General features: G+C 33.7%; 2 protein-coding genes across 2 annotated transcripts; one reads left to right on the top strand and one right to left on the bottom strand.

Annotated features, from left to right (window-relative positions):
• The first annotated feature begins 217 nt into the window (after nt 1-217).
• LOC132564959 (polycomb group RING finger protein 3-like) lies at nt 218-10,758 on the top strand. The gene is made up of 8 exons (XM_060229568.1): nt 218-332; nt 2,322-2,446; nt 2,892-2,988; nt 3,298-3,353; nt 3,652-3,711; nt 3,951-4,177; nt 5,182-5,262; nt 6,886-10,758. Exons 2-8 carry the CDS (start codon nt 2,338-2,340, stop codon nt 6,931-6,933), a joined length of 678 nt encoding a protein of 225 aa, XP_060085551.1. The 5' UTR covers nt 218-332; nt 2,322-2,337; the 3' UTR covers nt 6,934-10,758.
• Nucleotides 10,759-14,514: 3,756 nt separating this feature from the next.
• On the bottom strand, nt 14,515-23,598 carry LOC132564904 (polycomb group RING finger protein 1-like). Its single transcript, XM_060229520.1, has 7 exons — nt 23,382-23,598; nt 21,322-21,474; nt 20,980-21,039; nt 20,624-20,735; nt 19,480-19,621; nt 15,940-16,020; nt 14,515-15,165 (listed from the first exon to the last, which is right to left on the bottom strand). Exons 1-7 carry the CDS (start codon nt 23,596-23,598, stop codon nt 15,121-15,123), a joined length of 810 nt encoding a protein of 269 aa, XP_060085503.1. The 3' UTR covers nt 14,515-15,120.
• Between the last annotated feature and the right edge of the window lie 21 nt (nt 23,599-23,619).

Raw genomic sequence — 23,619 nt, 5'->3', positions numbered from 1 at the left:
AATTGGTTAATTTTTTAAATGAAAGGTGTTTGTACATAATATTTGAACTAAAAAATATGAAAGTAAATAACTGGTCCCGTAAATCGTCGAATTTATACAGCTAAACGAGGAATATGGGTGGGGAAAAAACATAAGTGATCCAAATGTTTATTGGATAAATTGGACCAATCAGAACAGTTGTTATATGTATCATTTAGGAAATCGTCCAAGATGGCGTCAATTGCTAGAAGGCTTCAAACGGAATATTTAATTTTCAATAGCTCTTTCAGCATGGAGTGTTTGGCGTACCAACAACTTCTATGAAGATAAACTTTTATTTCATTGCTACAAAGGTTAATACAGATCGTAATCTACGGTTTTAGTTATATTAGGATTGGCGTGTATGTGTGTATTGCTTTGTTCAGATGTTCGGTGTCAGCAAAACATGGCATGATGAATGAGAGTTATTTTCGGAATGTTGGTTTTGTAAAGCGGTTACAATCGTTATTATTTGGTATGTGTGTAAATCCTAATTTAGTTTATATCTTCAGGAGACTTTATACATATATTGTGACACAGTTGTGATTGGTTCAGTGATTGTAGTACGTGGATAGTCCGTTGTTCAGGCGTCGCAGTTGACTCGTCCAAACGTATCAAATTTTGTTTTTCTTTTCTCATATATGCAGGTTTATTAAGGTTGTTACTGTAACCAATGAGTTTTTTTTTTAAATTTGTACCTTTAAATTACACAATCCTTAAAGTTAATTTTCTTTTTGAAGATATGGAAGAAATATCCAGGAAATTGATAACTGTCATGATTCTGTCAGTGACCATGATGAGAAAACCGAGAATACAGTCTGTTATTTGTCAACTAGTGTTAGCTTTCGGAGTAAAGAGCAGAGCATATTTAACACTTTCACACCCAAAATAGAATATGTCTGTTCCCTGCAGGTCCATCTATACATGACAAATTACTTAAATCTATTTCCAGTACCCAAAACTTACCAATTGTACATTAATTTTACCCAAATCTATGACATATTGTCAAGATTTGTCATTTACTACACTTGATTACCAATGCAGCTATCTTTCATCAGTTTTTACCCAGGATAACTCAATAATCATTGGCATTATCTTTTCCAGTTTGTCTCCCATCCAACGCTGTGTTATCAAGTTACCTAGTTATCATTGAGTTTAACTTATAACTTAAAACATCAGCTTTTGGAAGGAAACAACAATATGACAAAGATTTAGGTAATACACCATGCCACCATACACCGCTTAGATTTAATCTGTAAACTAGATATACCAGAGGCACACAACATTATATATTTAGTTAACATAATACATGCCTTCCTCATCCAAATAGATGGGTGAGTGTGACCACTCATTCTTCTTTCAACAGGTTAATATTAATGATAAAGACATTTAAAATACTTTTTCTTCCCATGCAAAATTACTCGATGGAACATTCTTCTTGCCACTTGGGTTATGTTACCATCTAGATTTACTGACATTTTTAGCACGGCTGATCATGACCTATGCTGTGCTCCGGGCTGTCCAGTAATTCTCATTCAATATATATTGACCCTGTCTATCCGTAAAGAATCCTTGTTTTTGCTGTTTCTCTATTTTCTCTTAAGTACTGGATGGACCTTTCGCAGATTACATATATATTGATTTTTGAACTGATCAGAAAAAACAAGATGGCAACCATCTTTGATTTGGTAGTCAAATATTATTTATTATTGCTTTTTCTAAAGAGAAAAGAATAGAAAAGAAGGGGAAATATTCAACATTTAAAGAGCAAAGAAAGACCATACAAAGGTGTTATGTGTAGTGTGTGTTTGTACATGTTAAATGATAAAAGGGTGACAGTTTGGGCAGATAAAATAAAGATGAGGAAAAGTTGTTTTCATTGTAAATTTATATACTTAACTAGGAGACAAGATGATAAATGCATTTTTAATGATGCAAAAACTATTCAAACATGATAAACTAGTAACAGCTTCTGCTGGAGAGCAGATATGGAATATCCAGCATTTTGATTATACAGTTTGAAGTTGTACTATTTCCATATTTTTGTGTTTTTTTTTTTTTTTTAATATGAGAATTCTGTTACTTTTGCATGAAATTGTGAATAGTTCCATCCTGTAGTGACCATATGTCCCCTTGTCAAATTCTTAAATGTGAAATTCGTAATTTTTTCAAGGGTTTCTCATAAGCATCACTTAATGTTACAGGGAAAAAACATATATATTTCAAAATTGATAATTATATACCATACCTATGATAATGTGGTCTCAATGACTTAAGTTTTATAGTAGACTTATATTTTTCAGAAAATTCTAATTCATCATGATGGAAAAGAAGGTTAAGCTGAGGACTGTGAACTCCTGTATCACATGTACACTGTGTCGAGGATATCTTATAGAGGCCACAACCATTACAGAATGTTTACACACATGTAAGTCGCACACACTGTATTCACTGTGACAAAATCTTAAAATCAGCCCTATATGCAATAGAGTAACAGCATGTTTCCTGAAAACTTTCTATCTTCCATAACATTTCAGTGTCAAAGGGTGGGGATTTGTATAGATGTGATTTCAGCAATGGAGGAAGAAAACATGACAAACCATCCATGGTATACAAAGGTCTCACTATAACAACCCTGGTGATAAAATCTAAGGAGTGAGTCCAATACAATAGGTTCTTTGTTTGAAGAAGCTATCATTTTAGACTCACTTTAAAAGTTTAAAGTTGGATAAGTAAGTAAAATCAAGGATGTATTATTGAATTTGTAGATAAATACTTTGTTAAGGCCAGCTTCAGCACTGTTGAATTGCTCTTACTAAATTATTCCATCCATTCTCCCATTACAAAATCTAATTCCCATTGGATTTTTTTAGTCTGCAAGAGCTGCCTTGTACGGTACTTAGAGGACCACAATTCCTGTCCAAAATGCCAAACACTCATTCATCAAAGCCATCCAATGAACTATATCAGGTATGTAATATTACCAAATGGATACTCTTCTTGTCCTTTTTGTGAACTTTTTATCCGTATTTGTTTTACACTTTGGTTCAGTGTGATCACTCTTTCAGGGACATATACAATGTTTAGTTTATTTAACATGTAGCAGATCATGGTATGTTACATGATTCTGTGATATAAAAACAAATAACTCCCTTGTGTCTGTTATTAAACCATTTTTAAACAAACTTTTCATTTGTCCTGAGGAATGTAATAAATTTGTTCTTTATGTAACTCAGATATGGCAGTTGTAATAGATAGACCTTTTTCTTTACGTCACAGTCATGACAGAACTATGCAGGATATAGTGTATAAATTGGTGCCAAATCTCCAACAAAGTAAGTAAAATCAGAGGTAATGGAATCAGGATAATAAACATTAAATTTTTTAAATGTTTCTTTGTGTCATTTAACTATTTAATGAAATACTCCATAGAATTCAACCCTTGCATTTTTTAAAATCATAAGGCTAGCAGTTTTCCATAATTTTTGTTTTCAGTAGTTGTAATGAAATATTATAGGCATGATGTGTGAACTGACTATAAATATCAACAGAGATGGTATGAACAATGTAAACTGTGCTGGAATTTATCAGAATTAGTTATGAAATATTAACACATGCTTTTGTTGTTTTCAGAGGAATTAAGACGTCAACAGGAGTTTTACAGAAAGCATGCTTCCCAGGGTATTAAACCAGGTAATTTATAATGTCATGTTACCAGGTAACAAACATTGTAATTCATGTGTATTAAATCAGGTGGATCAGGTCAAAGTGTCACTAAAATTTCTGTTTGTGCAAAGATAACCTGTAGAGGATTCTAGTGATGTTAGCTATCCGATAGTGAGGAGACATTTAAAATTATTTTGACATGAAAGATAACAAAGACAGAACATGAAATTATTTGAAAATTAATGGTTTTTTTTTACTGCATTCAGAATGTGAAGATTTGAATGACAACCATACAGAGAATGCTGTGGCTGCAAAAGAGGAAAACAAAGACTTCCATCGTAATGATGAGCAGTTAAATGTTTGTTTAGAGTGTCAAGGAACTATGAAAAACTTAAAACGAAAATACTTACGAATCTCGTCACAAGCTACAGTCAGTCACCTAAAAAAGTTTGTGGCTTTAAAGCTTTACAGTGATCAAACAAAGTACACCAATGTAAGTATAACAATGCTTAGTTAGGTACTCTCTTGTACCCAAGTACAAATCTCTACCATGATACCATGTTGTACCTTTACCACCTGCTACCAAAATACCACTCAGTACTGATACTACTCTTTTCCTAAATAACACCCTGTACCCAACTTCCACCCTCTACCAATATAACACCCGGTACCCAGCTAGCACTCTTTACCAAAATACCACTCTATAGCCAGGTGTAAAAGTGTACCATCCTTTACCAAACCTGTACCCAGGTGCTGCTCTCTACCACCATACCACCCTCAACCTGAATATATTATTCAACCCTGTATTCATGAACCTTCCTTAAATAATACCATAAATACCATCCTTTACTTGCAATTGATTACTAATCTCTCCACAAATAGCAGCCCACACTCCAATTTCTGCTCCTACTCAAATACCACCTCTACTTGATACAGAATTTTATGGTTGGAAATACCAGATATGTAACCTTACTAAATGAAAGGAAGTACGGTACTTTAAAAGATAATATCATAAACTATCAAAAAGAAATGGCCCAGAGCCCATAAGTCCTTGGAACAATTTTATAAAAACTTGGTTGAGTTGTGAAACTTATCAAATCCCATAATTTGACACATCATATGTTTCTAGCATTGTTATTATGGAAATTGAGATACTATCTGATTAAAGTCAAAATTGGTACATGGGATGGCAAATACATTGGTACAATGTTCTCAAAACATTGGTCCTCCTGTGGTGGCCATGGTAACTGAAATAAGACATGATTGGACAAAATCTTATCTAACTGCTACTCCTAACCTTGTAAGTTGTAAATGTTATTCAATAAAAGGACTTAGGAATGGGAATAACAGGTCTTAAACAAGCCACGTAATGGATTGATAATACATATGTATATGGAAAGGCTATGGGGCATGGAGTCAAATGGTGCCTGTGTATTAGATAAGAACAACAGATTTAGTTTATACCTTTTGTAATTTCTGCTTTTGTTTCCCTTTCAGATTGAAATTTTGTGTAATGATGAATTACTAGGCAAACATCACACTTTAAAGTTTGTGGCTGTTACAAGATGGAGGGTAAAGGTTAGTAGTCATTGTACACCTAGGATTCTACTCAGAAACACACCTGATGTGTATCCCTCCTGTTGTAAATCCTATGTTTACCAGATACACTATAGTGGCTCTTTATGATCTCTGAAAACCTCAGGGGTTTGATGTAATTTTCTGTAGGTACTGCTTTGTCCATCTGTTTGTTTGTCCAAGGTGTTTGTCCAGGTCATGAAATTTAACTCAGTGAATGTTAATTAAATTTCTAAGGACTAACTTTCCATATTGTTTAGGTTATCAGGGGATAACTGCTATTGAACTCAGGTAATTTATATAAATTATGAAGCCTGATATGTAAAATTGACCAGAGTAAGTTAATCCTTATACCGTGTAGCTGGTTATTTTTGCAGGTATGACATTTTCACTTTCTTGTGGTGTATTAACATGACTGCGAAAATTTAAACCATGAATTAATGAGACATAAGTGTATCAGATGTCCTTTTTACATTCAGATCGCAAAATTTAATTTTTTTCAAATGTCATTCGGTCATTCTGAAAGCAAATAATAAAATCTTGACATGTTAAGATTACAAACTTTACCTTTTTATCAAATGTTTACAGTCACCAAAACGATAACAGTTCAATATTATATACAGTTCACTTGTATGACAGAATATAGATACAGTCAAACTTTGATGTTTCCAAGTCCAAAACAACTTTGATACATTAAGACATCAAATCATGCATGGCGAGTTATATCAACGTTTTCATGTTCATGGCTATATGTAGTTGATGACATAATATTTCTACCTGAACAAACACAACAAACACTTTCACACAAAATTAAAAAGTTTGAATGATAAGGTGCATTTTTATCTTAAAACAAAATATTTTCATGAATGAAAAAAAAAACCACAGGACTTTTAATAGAAGTAAACAAGAAATTGATAATGCGTGCTTACATTTACATTACAAGTTCTGTTTGCCCAATTATATCAAAATCTGATGTTAAAACTCAAATTTGTTATCTGGTCTATTCTCAATCTGGTTTAAAGAAGATTGATCAATGAAATTTTAACAGTATATAAGGAACTAGGATTGTGTGTTGGTGATTACTTTTCTCTCAAAATCAGAAGGCAGATGGTATAACTGAGGCCCGACTTCTGTACTGCTGACGGTAAATAAATTAAATTTAATGCATGTAGATATCAGACTTCAATATGATCTTTTCCTAGCTTGAGGGTTAGATAGAGAAGCCTCTCCAAAGAGGAGATTCAGCCTTGTCTTACCTGTAAGGAATCTCTTCTGAAGCTCGACATTTCTCTGTCCTACCCTCAAACTAGAGAATGATCCTTTTTCTACCTCTGATGCTAATGCACTTGAAATTAATTTGTATAAACAAAAATGATCAGATACAGTCTTACAATAATATTAAATTGTAAACATCAATCAGTCAGTCTCTCGTATCTCAAACTATAGATTTAGTATGTGTTTATGTGTGTGCAGGCGGTGTTACCCACAGAAGGTAGAGATATCTTATCCTCACTGGAAGTTTGGATATTTCTGTCTAGTGAAGTTTAAAAATGGTTTGGATGCAGTCATCACATTCTGGTTGCAATGATGTATTGAGAAATCTATTTGATGTTATTTGTTTTGCAGGATGGTCCATTACTACTTCACTACCGACAGAAAACATTGGACTTTTGATTTTGGACACTTTCTCTCTTGAACACAAGAAAAAAAATCCTGATGTTGATGATCTCTGCAGAATTTTCATAAACTGAAGAGGACTTTTCTCTCTCCAGAAAGTGTACATTAGATGTGTGAAGTGCTCCTTTGTTTCTACGGAAAGTAAACATCAGTTGTCTGAAGTGCTCTGTTGTCTCTGTTGAAAGTGAACTTAGATGTCCTAAGTGCTCTGTCGTCTCTGTTGAAAGTGAAGATCAGATGACTGAAATGTCAACTCTCTCGACAACAAATATATCGGATATCTGAAGTGCACTATTCTTCTCTCTACATAAAGTAAACATAGGATATCTGAAGAGCTGTATTCTCTTAACAACAAATAAATAGATGTTAACTGAAGTGACTACTACACTGAGGAATCACGGATCTGTAGTTACCACGATATTATGCCACCTACTGACCTATTTATTGTAACTAGGGGATACATACATACAGTTGACATTAATGTCAACACTCCAGTAGGTTTTCTTATAAATTTAGTGGGACCAGTTCTTTATTGACAGACCAATATGCTGCTATGGAAGAACATGTATTTTTTAAGGAAGAATCATATATATATATATATACTAAGTAGGCTAGAACTACATGTATCAGTAGTCATTTCTGATGCAGAGGATTTCAAACTAGTAGATCAAGCATAATTCTCTTTCAGAAGATGATCAAGGATGATCAACTGTGATATTGGGAACCTGAAAGAGCTGTACATGTATTAGAGTGATAATGCTGATGAATGGATTTTGTTACTTTGTTGATGATAAATATCTCATTAATGCTATTACCAAGTTATGATCTGAATTGAAATATCAACTGATGTTGAGGAAAGGCTTTGAGACATCAAAGTTTTTACTGATATGATGTTAGTAATCTTTGTTATCGTAACAAAGATTTTGCGTAAGAGGAAAGAGGATGTTTTATTTATTCATTTTGATTATTTGCCTCAGTTTATTGCCACATAATTCACATGATTGACTAAAACTAAATGTCTCACAGATGTTGATTCATCACATATGAAGTGGCGTTTATGACTGGATTTAATTTAGTCATTAAATTTCAGCCATTAGTTTTATGATAGGTTTAATTAACTTCAGAAATAATTGTATTTTGATGACTGTGAATGTAAGAAAAAAAAACGAAAAAAAAACCCTAATAAATATGACTGACTGGCTTTCTTTAGATTTAAATGGTTGGTTAGAGTTTGTTATTAAAAAACTTCACAATGTGGCTTTTCATGGACACTGCTTTATGTTGTAGGAAGTAGATACATGTCAGACCTAGCAGGAACATTTGCAATAGAGAAGTTCTAAGTACATAGTAGTGGTTTCTTCTTACAGATACAATAAACTTTGTCCAGTTGTACAATATAGGTAAATGTATTTTGAAATACTACATATCAAGTGACAGCAGTTTTTGTCTCTGTCCTACATGTATACAGGTATATTGTTAAAGAGATGAAAATGGGTCGTCATATCTGGATAAAAAAGGATAATTGTTGTATTGACTTGGATAACATGAGAACTCTATGATATTTCATTTTTATTGATAAAGTTAACACCTTAAGGTCATTTATTACTTTTTAGGTCACCTGAGACAAGGTCTCGGGGTGATTTGTTGTGATCCCCTTTTGTCTAGCGTCGTGCACTGTAAACTTTTAACATTTTCAACTACTTCTGGAGAACTCCAGAACTGATTTCAATGAAATTTTACTAAAACATTCCATGGCTAAAGGCGCACCAAAATTGTAAATCATATGGTACCCGACCCCCAGGGGCCTGGCCAAAAAGGATCAAATTGATTGAAACTTCAGAAATCTTCTCCTCAAATCCCAGGTATGGTAGAATCAAGTAATCTTCATGGATGGAAAGGCCTTCAGATGCTTTACCATATTGTAAATTTCATGACCCCAGGGCCTCACATTTCCCCCTGGGGAGGGGCTAAGGTTTACTATAATTTATATTGAACATCATTTATTTTTTATTGGAAAAAATGTTCAAACCTGGATAGAGTCAAGTGGGGCCAAAACTGGTCAAATTGACTGAAATTTCAAAGATGTTTGACTGTTCCTGGATGGTAGATTTTATATAGGAAAATTCAAATCTTGAGTGTAATTTCTTTTAAATCAAACTTGGTTAGAAGCCTTGGCATGGGACAGAAGTAAATGTATAAACAATTTACATTTGCATTTTGTGTACAATATAGTTTAAGTTATATGACTTTTTTTTAACAAAATCATTTCTATGACATGTTACAAGAAGCGATCAGGTGACCGTTAAGGCCCTTGGGACTCTTGTTAGACTTATTTATCACATGAGATATCCACTCTAGTTTTGATTTGCTATAAATGTCATTGATGAAACCAGATATATCAAATACCAGTAAATTGAATAAAGCTGACGACTGTGTACTGGTAGATAAAGAACAGTGATATAAATGTATGATAATACATATATTATTTTCACTGTAATTGAGGACTGAACACAATATTTTAGGAGTTAATTTAAACAGTTGTCTCACGTTAATTGTTGTGCTAAATCATGCTTAATTGAAGTTTCCTAGTATTGTAGTCAGTTGCATGTTTGAGTGTCACTTTGTCAATCCAGTTTAAATAATTCTTCAACTAAGAATGTTTAAAGTCATTTTGGTAGATTCCCAAATTAAAATTTGTCTATGATCTGCTAATTTCATATCCAATGATGTCAATTGTAAGTGTTTTACTGTGGAATGAAAGCAATATTCTGGATATGTAGCATTTAATGATGTAAACAGTTTCCTATGCAAATGTTCCTCATGATTTGTAATGTTGCTTATACAAAAGTTAATTGTACAAGGTTTCTCTTATGAAAAGATTTCTTGTTTCTCTAACCTCTATAAATGTATAACTGTATCCCTGGCATACATATTGTCAATATGACACTGACAGCATTTGGCATTAATTTTCTCATGATACCGTTTATGGGAGAACATTTTTATTTTCAGCTTGCCATGAAAATATTTGTCTTTGCATAGTGTTAAATCCAACCTAAAAAAATGATATATATTTCAGCGTTTACTGAAATCTTGACCCTGTGTTTTATTTCACCTTATTGAGGCAAAGGTGAATATTAAACTACTGCAAACATTTCCCAATAAACCGTAATTAAAACCCATTAATGATTTCTGGTAGAGCTTATGGCTCCTTAGATTTACTGTGATTTTGCTTCTATTTTCAAACATTTGCCTTGTAGTTTTTATTTTATTTTTTTATAGAAGTGGGAGTAAAAAAGTTTACTATTTTGTAATAATGAACAGATAGAGAAATTCTCACATGATCTAATTGGGGAAGAGAAGTCTTAGTTCTAAGTCTAGTTGTATACCCTCTGCTGGACACATGTATATTCTATCTGTCTATCAGGTACAGATTCACTACCACAGCTCATTAATACAAATTCTTTATATCTTTCAAATGATGCTGATTTAGAGATCTGTATCTGATGCACTTCTGTATTTCATTCATTGTCAGTTACAGAACACTGTTACATTAATGGTATGTCGCTTCAGTCTAAATTGGAATGTTGGTTTAACATGCTCTATTACATCGCTGAAATTTTGGACGTTATCAATTTGTTTAACACTGCATGAGCAGATGTTCAGTAGTATTGCTAAGTCCCTGTTCACGTGTACCTGATCCACAGCAGTATTCTTACATTATGGATCATACAATCTTTGAAGACAGCAAGGTATTCATTTGTTGTACGTTTTTTCCCTTATGAAAAACATGTATGTGTAGAACAAATAAATATGTTATATTTACTTTAGTGTTGATCATTTGTGGCCTGGAATTTTGTAAATTCTCCTTCTATATGTATATATCTGTTGGTGTGGGTGTATGTGAGTGTGTGTGTGAGGGTGTGTGTGAGGTGTGTTTGGGTGTGTGTGTGTGTGTGGGTGTGGGTGTGTGTGAGGTGTTTGGGTATATGTGTGAACAGGATAGGTTTCAGTTCCAATGACTTCTTGGCTCAAAAAGACAAGACTTACTATAACCGTCAGGCAACAAAGCCATGTCTGGTAATCTGGTAAGAAGACTACTATTTCTTGAGAAGTGCTGGATGTGTCTCTCTTAAACTTCATTTGTATGTTCCCTGTGGTCCTTAAATGTGCCCGTTTGATTTTGGAACTGATCAGAAAAACAAAATGGCAGACAAGTGACTATCTTGGATATGGTTGTTAAAGATTATTATCACCATTTTTGCAATTGTTCAGATTCTGAATTGAAATGAGCAAAAACAAAGGAGGGAAGAGAAAAGAAAGGAAAAGACCAAACATTTAAAGAACAGATAAATATCAAGCAATGGTGGACTCCATGCAAGAACCCCCTGGGATCTCTTCTTATGTGCTGTGTGCCAATTTACCAAACAATTTTTATGCCCCCTCCCTCCTCCATTTTATGGTGTTGGTGGTGGTGGGGGGCATATATAACATATGTATGTCAATCCCATGCCAAATCAATATCTCAATGGCTCTTGTTTATCTATAGTATCATATTACAAATTCTACACCAAATCAGTTTATGTGTAGAGTATGAATGGGAGCATTCTAGTCTTAAAGACATTTTGAAATTTATCTTTCAGTTTACAAAATTATTGAGCTAGTACCTCAGTAATGACTTTCAATCACACACACATATATACCTGCCATTAAAGTCATTTCATTGTGAGAAAATTTTCAAAAAAAAAGTGACTGACCTTACCACCTGAAATACAACTTTTTATATACCATGAAATCATTAATTTTTGTGGGTGACATATTTTTTCTTAATCACAAGGTTATATGTTTATAAAATAATATAATTAGTTTAAGGACTAAAGTAAAGTAAAGTTGATTTTTTCACGAAATCAAATGTCCACAAATAACGTTTAAAAAAAAAACCACGTAAATTGAACCCCATAAAAATAAATGATTTTATAGTATGTATGTTTAAGTCCCTCAAATCAATATTGTCCAAAATGCACATTACTGTCTCAAGCTTCACTGCATTGACCAAAACAAACAAGAAAGTCTTTATAATTTTTTTATAATAAAGGATGGCTACTCCATAACAATGATACATTCTTGTTTACAAAATGTAACAATACATAACAATAAATAAGATCCTGATTAAACAATATCAAACTTTAAAATTCCTTTGTCATCTCACAGTCAGTCTGAATAGAATTTCATAAATATTGGTGAACTTGTTTGAATAAAACAAAATTATGGTTGTGAAAATATAAGTCAACATCGCCCAAAATTATGACATGATTGAACAATTCAAATCTTAAGTTAAAGAATATAAAGGCTTTGAACTACCACTAGAGAGAAAATAATTGTTTTTGTTTAAAAAGATCAAGTGTCTTAACTACACATCTATTTGATTTGACCATTTTTTGATGATGTGCAAGATCTTCTTTCAGGTCATAAACTTGTATCTTTATAACACATTTTATAGCACGGTTACTAGATATACCGGTACAATAATCCTACACAGGTATAAAAGTGTACAAGCTGTCTTAAGGCTGAGACCAAAGCCTGGTAAATTACATTCAATCTATATGTGTATATTTATAGCAGAACAAATGTTGATGAGTTGTTAGGTAGGATTTGGTTTGAATCTTATAATATTCATTTATCTTTTCAAAAGTATTTTATGGAGAAGTCCTCTACACCTGTCAGTCACCATAAAAAATAAGTACAGGTGTATTGGGTTACATGTTACATACTATCTCAATCCATCAGAGAATTATAAATTAACAAACTGCTGGACAGTATTTAGAAATCAATATCTTCTCTCTAAAATATCCTGGCATGAAAAAAAAAAAGGTTTCCAAAACTTGTAGATCATTAATATCACTAGTCCTACAACATATATTTAAAAAAAAAAAAACAAAAATTAGACAAACATTTGGAGTTTTAGCCAACTTAGTTCCATGCAAAATCAGAAGATCTGAAGGAAAGAGAAGTTTGGAAAAAAGTGGGATCACAATTAACAATCAGACATATAACATCAAGACTTTACTGTCATATTCTGGTACTTACAATATAAGTAATAATAAAGAACAGAGAAATCCTAATAAACCATCAATTTTTTCCACAGTGTCTCTTGCTTTAAAACTTCATGTTGTATATAGAACTGACAAGTTATACTTGATGAAGAACAACATCATATCGTTTTAGTTTCTGATCTTAAATAGTAAAATATCACACGGCTAAAATGAGATATTCTGGACTTGACATCATTATATAGTATTTAATGAAAGTGAAACCGTGCCAGTACATAAGTAGATACTGGGAGCTTGATACCTTCTAGAAACTATCAGGACCTTCACTTGTGCCCCAACATGCATCTGCTCCATCCCTATAGTAAAGAATGATGGACAGGGAGGCCAAAACCACAACCATTTGCACAGCTGAGGGCCAGACCACCATCTGTCTTATCACCATCAGGCTCCTGCAGACAGCTAGCTGAGAACCAGTTGGAGGTGAGGTCTCAACTCATGAGGATCTATATTGACCTCCAACATTGTTGAAAGTGAGAAAATCAAGAAGTGAAATTGAGTCCCTTCTAAGCTGATAAGGAAACAGGTCCACAACTAAATATATCTTGTCTATAATGATTGCTGAAAAGCTCACCACCCCACTTTCTCTTATCATTAGGATAGATAATCATGTACAGACCACATAACACCAAATGGACATCTAGCATAGACACAGGAAACTTGAAACGTTCTCAGCTGACAATAAAACCTTTTCATGATGTTTTCATGCATTTGAATTCTATAGCAAATGCTTTCAAATATTAGGTCACCATCCATGATACACTCCTGTGTATACCATGAAGGAAGGGAGACTACTCACACGAAGGAAAGTGTTGTGATTTGTTGAGAGAGGGGTAATGGTATTAGATACAAAAGAAATGTCTGCTTTCTCCACATCACAAATCTCTTATTGAAATAACTATCAATTTCTAATATTTCGTTAATGGTCACTAATTGCACATATGATAACAAATTAGACAAGGTATAAAAATATATGTTAATTTTTGTTCTTCAAAATATGTATGTCTATAATTCATCATACAAACTGTACATAGTAAAAACACTTGAACATGGATTCAAAGATAACAGTATTATTACACTGCTACATAAAGCTGTAAGCTAAATGTCTTTGTTTCACTATAAATCATATAAATGAACTATATTTAACAGCCCTAAACAGTCATTAATACATAATTCAACAGCAAGCAACTTTAGCTCTCAATTCATATCCATAAGCAGTAATCTTAAGGTTATTAATAAATTCAGTATGTTCATATACAAAGAGATCATACCTAGACGAAATTTCCTTACTTGATTTATATAAGGTTTAAAAGACTAAAATATGGGATTGCACAAACAAATGTATGAAACTATAAACAAGTTACAATGTTTCAGCTCATGCTTAGTAATCTTGAAAAATAAGAAGGAAACAGACCACTGACTTTGTACATTTTACTACTAAAAATAATTATTATTGAAGTTTTCAACTCTCAAAAATTTAAAAACAAACTAAAAAGCTAATACCATTTATCGTTTGGTCAATATTTCCTTAATCATTTAGGGTTATTAATTGTTAATTTTAACACTTTAAGTATAGAAACACAGCAAATATCAATCTACTACATCAATAATGGCAGGTTCAACAGCTGGGTTTGTAAACAGATCAACATTAAACCATTTTCTTAAAGTTTTAGTAAAATCATCATATAAATTAAACAAAAGTGAAGTTTTAATGATTTGGCACAAGTCCTAGATACAGGGTGATGTTGACAACTGTAATGCACATGATGTTTTTCAGCTGAAATATCTTTTGAAGACACTTTCATCAAATGTATCTGAAATTTTCCTGTAAAACAGTTTGAAACCTATCTAAAAACAATCTATGTTAAACAATGTTCAATATTCTGTATATGTGTGAGGGGAGATAAATCCTTTGGTTCTCCCAAAGCTGCGTTCATTTCTCATCCTGGTTCTCTCCTAAAGCTGCGTACATTTCTCATCCTGGTTCTCTCCTAAAGCTGCGTACATTTCTCATCCTGGTTCTCTCCTAAAGCTGCGTACATTTCTCATCTTGGTTCTCTCCTAAAGCTGCGTACATTTCTCATCCTGGTTCTCTCAGACGATAATAAAGGATCATTGGTGAGCCCTACAAGGAAAGCACATGACCATAAAATACATTACATCTTTGTAAGATATCTTCCATATATAAAGTTTAATGATTTTTCTATGATAAAAATCACACATTTGCCAAGGGTTGTATCTTATCCTCAGAGGAAGGAGAGTTGTCTGTTTGCTTGCTCTATTTATCACCCAAAATTAACCCCCAAGGTCACTTCAAAGTGGCATCTCCTTACAGAAAATGGTGGGTACCTGCCTGAATATCATGCAAGATGTCCATCACATGTTACCCATTGCAACGAGGGTACAATGCATTGCTCATAGACATGCAGCAGCCATGACAACACAGAATGATCTGTGATCTCAGCTCCAGGGATCTCCTTTTAGTAACTATTACTACCTCACTGAACAACATATGGGAGGCCTGTCACATGTCATTTAAAGCAATTGGGGTTTAAGTTACTTGCCCTAGGAAACCACATCAGCACAGACTTGTACATTTCTAAGCTTCTCGAGAAACACAAACTGCTTTGTATAGGGAAACACCAAAAGCTATGGGTAGGGAAAATCCAACTGAGCTATTGTGGCCAATAATCTTTCCTGGAGACATAAACCATCTCAAATAGTAATTTAACTACATATCTAAGATCTTCATCTGAAGTTGCAAAGTGCAAAGCTCTACCAGCAGAGCTATTCCAGCTTGAACAATTGATCATATAAAGCTACATTGTACATTGAATTAATATTGTCTCAAACAAAAAGAGCATCAAAACTTTCATTGAACTCTCATAAGAATACATACCCGAGGACTCCAGTACACCAGGTTCACTTGTTTCATAGACATCTCATCTAACAGCTCATCATTGTCACACATCATCTCCACCTGTAAAGTTTACACAAGCAGAGTTCACACAAAGATCTCAATCTGTAAAGTTTACACCAGCAGTGTTAACATGACTGTACACAAAGATCTCAATCTGTAAAGTTTACACCACCAGTGTTAACATGACTGTACACAAAGATATCTACCTGTAAAGTTTACACTGCCAGTGTTAACATGACTGTACACAAAGATCTCTAACTGTAAAGTTTACACTGCCAGTGTTAACATGACTGTACACAAAGATCTCTAACTGTAAAGTTTACACTGCCAGTGTTAACATGACTGTACACAAAGATCTCTAACTGTAAAGTTTACACTGCCAGTGTTAACATGACTGTAAACAAAGATATCTACCTGTAAAGTTTACACCACCAGTGTTAACATGACTGTACACAAAGATTTCTACCTGTAAAGTTTACACCACCAGTGTTAACATGACTGTACACAAAGATCTCTAACTGTAAAGTTTACACCACCAGTGTTAACATGAATGTACACAAAGATATCTACCTGTAAAGTTTACACCAGCAGTGTTAACATGAATGTACACAAAGATCTCAATCTGTAAAGTTTACACCACCAGTGTTAACATGACTGTACACAAAGATCTCTACCTGTAAAGTTTACACCACCAGTGTTAACATGAATGTACACAAAGATATCTACCTGTAAAGTTTACACTGCCAGTGTTAACATGAATGTACACAAAGATATCTACCTGTAAAGTTTACACCACCAGTGTTAACATGACTGTACACAAAGATCTCAATCTGTAAAGTTTACACCAGCAGTGTTAACATGACTGTACACAAAGACCTCTACCTGTAAAGTTTACACTGCCAGTGTTAACATGACTGTACACAAAGATCTCAATCTGTAAAGTTTACACCAGCAGTGTTAACATGACTGTACACAAAGATTTCTACCTGTAAAGTTTACACCTGCAGTGTTAACATGACTGTACACAAAGATCTCTACCTGTAAAGTTTACACCACCAGTGTTAACATGACTGTACACAAAGATCTCAATCTGTAAAGTTTACACCACCAGTGTTAACATGACTGTACACAAAGATCTCAATCTGTAAAGTTTACACCACCAGTGTTAACATGACTGTACACAAAGATCTCAATCTGTAAAGTTTACACCAGCAGTGTTAACATGACTGTACACAAAGATCTCAATCTGTAAAGTTTACACCACCAGTGTTAACATGACTGTACACAAAGATCTCAATCTGTAAAGTTTACACCAGCAGTGTTAACATGACTGTACACAAAGATCTCAATCTGTAAAGTTTACACCACCAGTGTTAACATGACTGTACACAAAGATCTCAATCTGTAAAGTTTACACCAGCAGTGTTAACATGACTGTACACAAAGATCTCTACCTGTAAAGTTTACACCACCAGTGTTAACATGACTGTACACAAAGATCTCAATCTGTAAAGTTTACACCACCAGTGTTAACATGACTGTACACAAAGATCTCAATCTGTAAAGTTTACACCACCAGTGTTAACATGACTGTACACAAAGATATCTACCTGTAAAGTTTACACCACCAGTGTTAACATGACTGTACACAAAGATATCTACCTGTAAAGTTTACACCACCAGTGTTAACATGACTGTACACAAAGATATCTACCTGTAAAGTTTACACTGCCAGTGTTAACATGACTGTACACAAAGATCTCAATCTGTAAAGTTTACACCAGCAGTGTTAACATGACTGTACAAAAAGATTTCTACCTGTAAAGTTTACACCAGCAGTGTTAACATGACTGTACACAAAGATCTCAATCTGTAAAGTTTACACCAGCAGTGTTAACATGACTGTACACAAAGATCTCTACCTGTAAAGTTTACACCACCAGTGTTAACATGACTGTACACAAAGATCTCAATCTGTAAAGTTTACACCACCAGTGTTAACATGACTGTACACAAAGATCTCCACCTGTAAAGTTTACACCACCAGTGTTAACATGACTGTACACAAAGATCTCTAACTGTAAAGTTTACACCACCAGTGTTAACATGACTGTACACAAAGATCTCAATCTGTAAAGTTTACACCAGCAGTGTTAACATGACTGTACACAAAGATCTCCACCTGTAAAGTTTACACCACCAGTGTTAACATGACTGTACACAAAGATATCTACCTGTAAAGTTTACACCAGCAGTGTTAACATGACTGTACACAAAGATCTCAATCTGTAAAGTTTACACCACCAGTGTTAACATGACTGTACACAAAGATCTCTAACTGTAAAGTTTACACCACCAGTGTTAACATGACTGTACACAAAGATATCTACCTGTAAAGTTTACACCAGCAGTGTTAACATGAATGTACACAAAGATCTCAATCTGTAAAGTTTACACCACCAGTGTTAACATGACTGTACACAAAGATCTCTACCTGTAAAGTTTACACCGCCAGTGTTAACATGACTGTACACAAAGATCTCTAACTGTAAAGTTTACACCACCAGTGTTAACATGACTGTACACAAAGATCTCAATCTGTAAAGTTTACACCACCAGTGTTAACATGACTGTACACAAAGATCTCTAACTGTAAAGTTTACACCACCAGTGTTAACATGACTGTACACAAAGATATCTACCTGTAAAGTTTACACCAGCAGTGTTAACATGAATGTACACAAAGATCTCAATCTGTAAAGTTTACACCACCAGTGTTAACATGACTGTACACAAAGATCTCTAACTGTAAAGTTTACACCACCAGTGTTAACATGACTGTACACAAAGATTTCTACCTGTAAAGTTTACACCACCAGTGTTAACATGACTGTACACAAAGATCTCAATCTGTAAAGTTTACACCACCAGTGTTAACATGACTGTACACAAAGATCTCAATCTGTAAAGTTTACACCACCAGTGTTAACATGACTGTACACAAAGACCTCTACCTGTAAAGTTTACACCACCAGTGTTAACATGACTGTACACAAAGATCTCAATCTGTAAAGTTTACACCAGCAGTGTTAACATGACTGTACACAAAGATATCTACCTGTAAAGTTTACACCACCAGTGTTAACATGACTGTACACAAAGATCTCAATCTGTAAAGTTTACACCACCAGTGTTAACATGACTGTACACAAAGATATCTAACTGTAAAGTTTACACCACCAGTGTTAACATGACTGTACACAAAGATCTCTACCTGTAAAGTTTACACCAGCAGTGTTAACATGACTGTACACAAAGATCTCTAACTGTAAAATTTATCATACATCGTTCTAGCTTCTTACCAAATGTCACACCAACCAACTGAACTACTTTATGAATAAATAAAGATGTGGGTTACTACTCACTGAATGGAGATTAAAATATGAACTATCCTTGATAACAAACAACAGATCTACTTTATCCTGTGTAACACTTCTGATTGTCTGAGTTGTATCTTACCTCAACTCCTGCAGGAATGTTGAGTTTTTTGGTGATAATTCTCTTCAAGTGAGCAATTAGAACACGTACAGAACATCTGATGAACTTTCTCTCCAGGACTTTCAGGTCAAACGCCTCCCCACTCACCTTAATGGACTGAATACTACAAAGATATTTAGAAGAGTTACTTGAGATTGAAAGCAGACAAATCCTCGGAGAGGTGTCAGTCATTAAAAGCAAAGAGAAACCTTTTTCAAGTTATAACTTCAGCTTCAGAATTTCTAAAATTATTCATTTTGGATGATAGTATGGAAACACTGCCGCAGGTTGAAGTAATGAATACACTTACCAAGTATGTTGTCAATTAAAGAGGCATATCTCCCTTGAAATTCTAAGATTTAAATGAGAAATTGCAAACAAGTTCACAACTACTTTTGTACTATTTAAAAAAAAAAAATTTAACAAAAAAAAAAAAGGTGTTGAGGGCATCAGGAGAATCTTTGGTCTACAGGCACTAAGGGAGAGATGGATGGACATCCTGTTTCTAGGGGGCTACAGGCACTAAGGGAGAGATGGATGGACATCCTGTTTCTAGGGGGCTACAGGCACTAAGGGAGAGATGGATGGACACCCTGTTTCCAGTATACTCACTACCTTGATTACTGGTCTGATATAAGATGATGAGTGTTATGTAAGTCAGATACTTAAGACAGTATGTTAACTTACAGTTCCTCATCAAATACAAATTTATAGTCAAAACATTTTTTTTCTTTGATGTCGGTCAAAGGTCGGACTGACTTTTGATGCATGAAACACCACCTCACAAAGGTTAATCATTATGACCCCAAGTATGAAGATCCAGTAAAAAGTAGTGGAGGCCAAAGAACCCAGAAAAAGGTCAAAATGTAGGTCAGAGTGGCCTTCTTTTGATACATGACAAATTGCCTCTCCATATTCAAGGTATGAAGGCTGGACAGACACATCCAGTTCTTGGTGGTGGACCAACAACCTGGGAACAAGATCTGGTAAAGTGATTTACCAGTATAATTCCAGGTTGGTGTAGAATGATCCAGATAGATCAATAAGGTTTTTGTTTTCTGGGTTTTTTTTCCCTTTTTAGTTTTATGATTCAAAATAGGTGTGAACAGGCTCAACATTGATTTACCTGTAACGCTCCAGACAAAGTCCAATCTGTTCATCATATTTAAATTGGTGAGCATCTGGGTTGTTCAAGATACATGACAATTTTGGAGTGGCCTTCTTCTCCACAACTATGCCTGGCAACAGAAATTGAAAACAGGACTTAAATATACACTGTCAATTTCTTTGGACTAAAACGAACAATGAAATCATGAACATCTTTCAAATTGAAAAAAAAAAGAAAAAAAAAAAATCTGCATTAAGCACTTCTGAATTGTGTGCCAGAGAGAGACCCCCATTTCTTCATATTGTTTCAGTGTAACACTAGTATGGTATGATTGCATTTTTTTCCCTCTTTACAAAAATATTTCTACTTCCTACCTTTCTTTTGTTTTGCAAATCCTCTTGATTTGTAGAAATCTTCTCTTCTTTTTTCTTCATCTTCACAATACAAAATTAAATCATGAATTTGTTTTTTTAAAAGCATACTATTACTTTGTAGTATATTTTAAGTGATTACCAAATATATCCCTTATAAATAAGTAAATACGAAGAGATTGCTTTTTTCTTAAAAATGAAATCATAATTGATTATATCTTTACAGTAATTATAATATAAACGGTGTCTGCAGATCATTGAAACATTCATTTTAATACTGAGTTACTTATATATATCATATCCTGAGGTTAAGTACTGTTGATCAGCACTAACTAGTGTACTTACTTTCAAACAAGTTAGGCACAAGTTTGTACACAATGTCCTGCATGGTTCTGTCAGCCCGAAGGTGGATCAGTGGCTGTGATTCATGGACCTTGTTCCCACATTGTGGACAACTCTTACTTGTTTGGAGGTATTTAACTATACAGCTTTTGCAAACTGTCAAGAAATAGACAAAACTTTCAATGGACGTGGTTTTCATTGTATGTGTAATTTTATACATTTAAATAAATAAAACTGAGTATTTATTTAAAGAAGTCAAAATGCCAAAATTGAATTCATTCCAATTGTGGCATAGTTCAGAATATACACATATACTTTGCATTCTTCTGAAATTGTTTGACATATGAAAATTACTAAATTTATTGGATTATGGGACAAGTGTACCTCCAATCCAGACTTTTGACGGTTTTTTTCATTAGTTGCCTCCAAGTTTCAACAACTCAAGCCCTTAGGATGAAACAGCTGACTGATGCAGCTTAATTCATTATATAGCACCACTGAATCTTATTCCAATGTGTGTTAAAAGGTGCTATTCACTTTTGTGTGTGATTTGTATAACTTTCAAACTATATATATACATTCAATAAGCCCATGTCAGATAATGAGCCCTTTCCAGAACAACAACAGTTTTTGTAGAAATGCTAACAAGTGCAAACAGATGGTTGTGTCTATTACCAGGAATGGGCTTATTGCCCAATATTACAGTACATCATTTCTTTAAAATAAGCACATCCCTTCACCTTGAGCTGCGTTTGGGTTGGCTTTTGTTTAAAATCTCATTAACAGCTATGGTTGTTTCAGAAAGGCCTTCTTGTATGAATGTGTGTGTGCATACTTGTGATAATTTGTAACTGGTACTTTCTGTTAACAGTAATGTGTGGGCCTATTAGACATAGAATACAATAAGTCTTACATAACTCAATCAAATATGTTAAGAAAACAAATCAATGACCCATTTTAGTGATGTTATCAAATACTGGTGACAGTATTTCAGCATGTGAGCAAAAATATCTAAGATTCACTTTCCCAATTATTTGACCCTAATAAGTTTTGTTAGATTTTTTCATGCAAGTCTAGATTAATAATTTTGATTAATTCTAATATTAAGACATACAGTGAGTTCTCAAAATTTGTGTGAGTCTTACAAGAAAAGCATAAGTCAAATACCTGATTCCCAAAAATCACTGAACCAACAGTGAAACTCTGGAACATAACTGCAGGAAAATAACTACTGTACTCTAAAAGTTGTAAAAGTCATCTCTGACATGTATTTTTCAACAACAAGGTGCTAATTATTTCCTCTACAGAATTGATGTCCTATAGAATGATGACATAGAGTATATTGATCTTAAATTTCCATTCTCGTCTTCTTGAATGACTTTTGTAAAATTCTGTCCAGGCTAAGGAGTAATTACTATGCTATTTGTAGACATGAAAACCTAAATTTTTATGCAGTGTTAATTGTAGAAATACATTCAATAGGTATTGCTGGGTTTAAAGTTGTAATATTTCTCTATCAATAAAACAATTAAACAACAGACTATTCTTTCACATATATATAAGGTTAATAATAAGTACAGACGGCAATAATCCATACAATGTATATATATATGGGATGTGTTTATGAAACAAATCTGAAAGTTTCTCATTTATGTAAGTCTTTAACAAGCTAAAATGAAAAATTTGAGACAAGTTTCGAAGATCACATATCCAATAGAAACAAATATATATAATATAATATTTAAATCCCATGTAGCCTCTACTCAGGATGTATTTAGTCCTTGCGGGTATATGTAAGATGATACAGCAGATTAAGGTTAACAGTGGTTATACCTTGGGATACATTTCAGCATTTCGTTATGATAAATTTCTCCATAGTCTATGTCGATTATTTGCCACCATCTTTGGACTAGTGTTAGAATTCGTGAGTATATCGTGGATAAAACCATGAAAATTATCCAATAAAAAGATGTGTTACATAACTAATATTGTAGAATGAGAAGCAAGTATTGGCATGATCATGACCTAACAATTTACAGGTATTTAAGGCGTGCGATACTTACAGGTATGAAGACACTCAGTGGTGGTAGTGGCATCAATAAAGTAGCCACCACACAGAGAACAAACGATATGTTCATTGACATCATACACACGGATCTTCAATAGCTGTGTGGCGATTATATGTAAATAAAAACAGTAAAATAAACGATTGGTAGAGTAAATAATAAATATATTATCATCGATATATGTAAGCGAATTTATATCACTTATTACAGCCATTTAAAATATCCAAATCATTTA

Source organism: Ylistrum balloti, unplaced genomic scaffold, assembly GCF_031769215.1.
Source record: "Ylistrum balloti isolate Yb309-2 unplaced genomic scaffold, AGI_CSIRO_Ybal_v1 Utg369684, whole genome shotgun sequence".
Lineage (NCBI taxonomy): Eukaryota > Metazoa > Mollusca > Bivalvia > Pectinida > Pectinidae > Ylistrum > Ylistrum balloti.
Note: the sequence above shows the minus strand (reverse complement) of the source record. Positions and strands in the feature narration are given on the sequence as shown.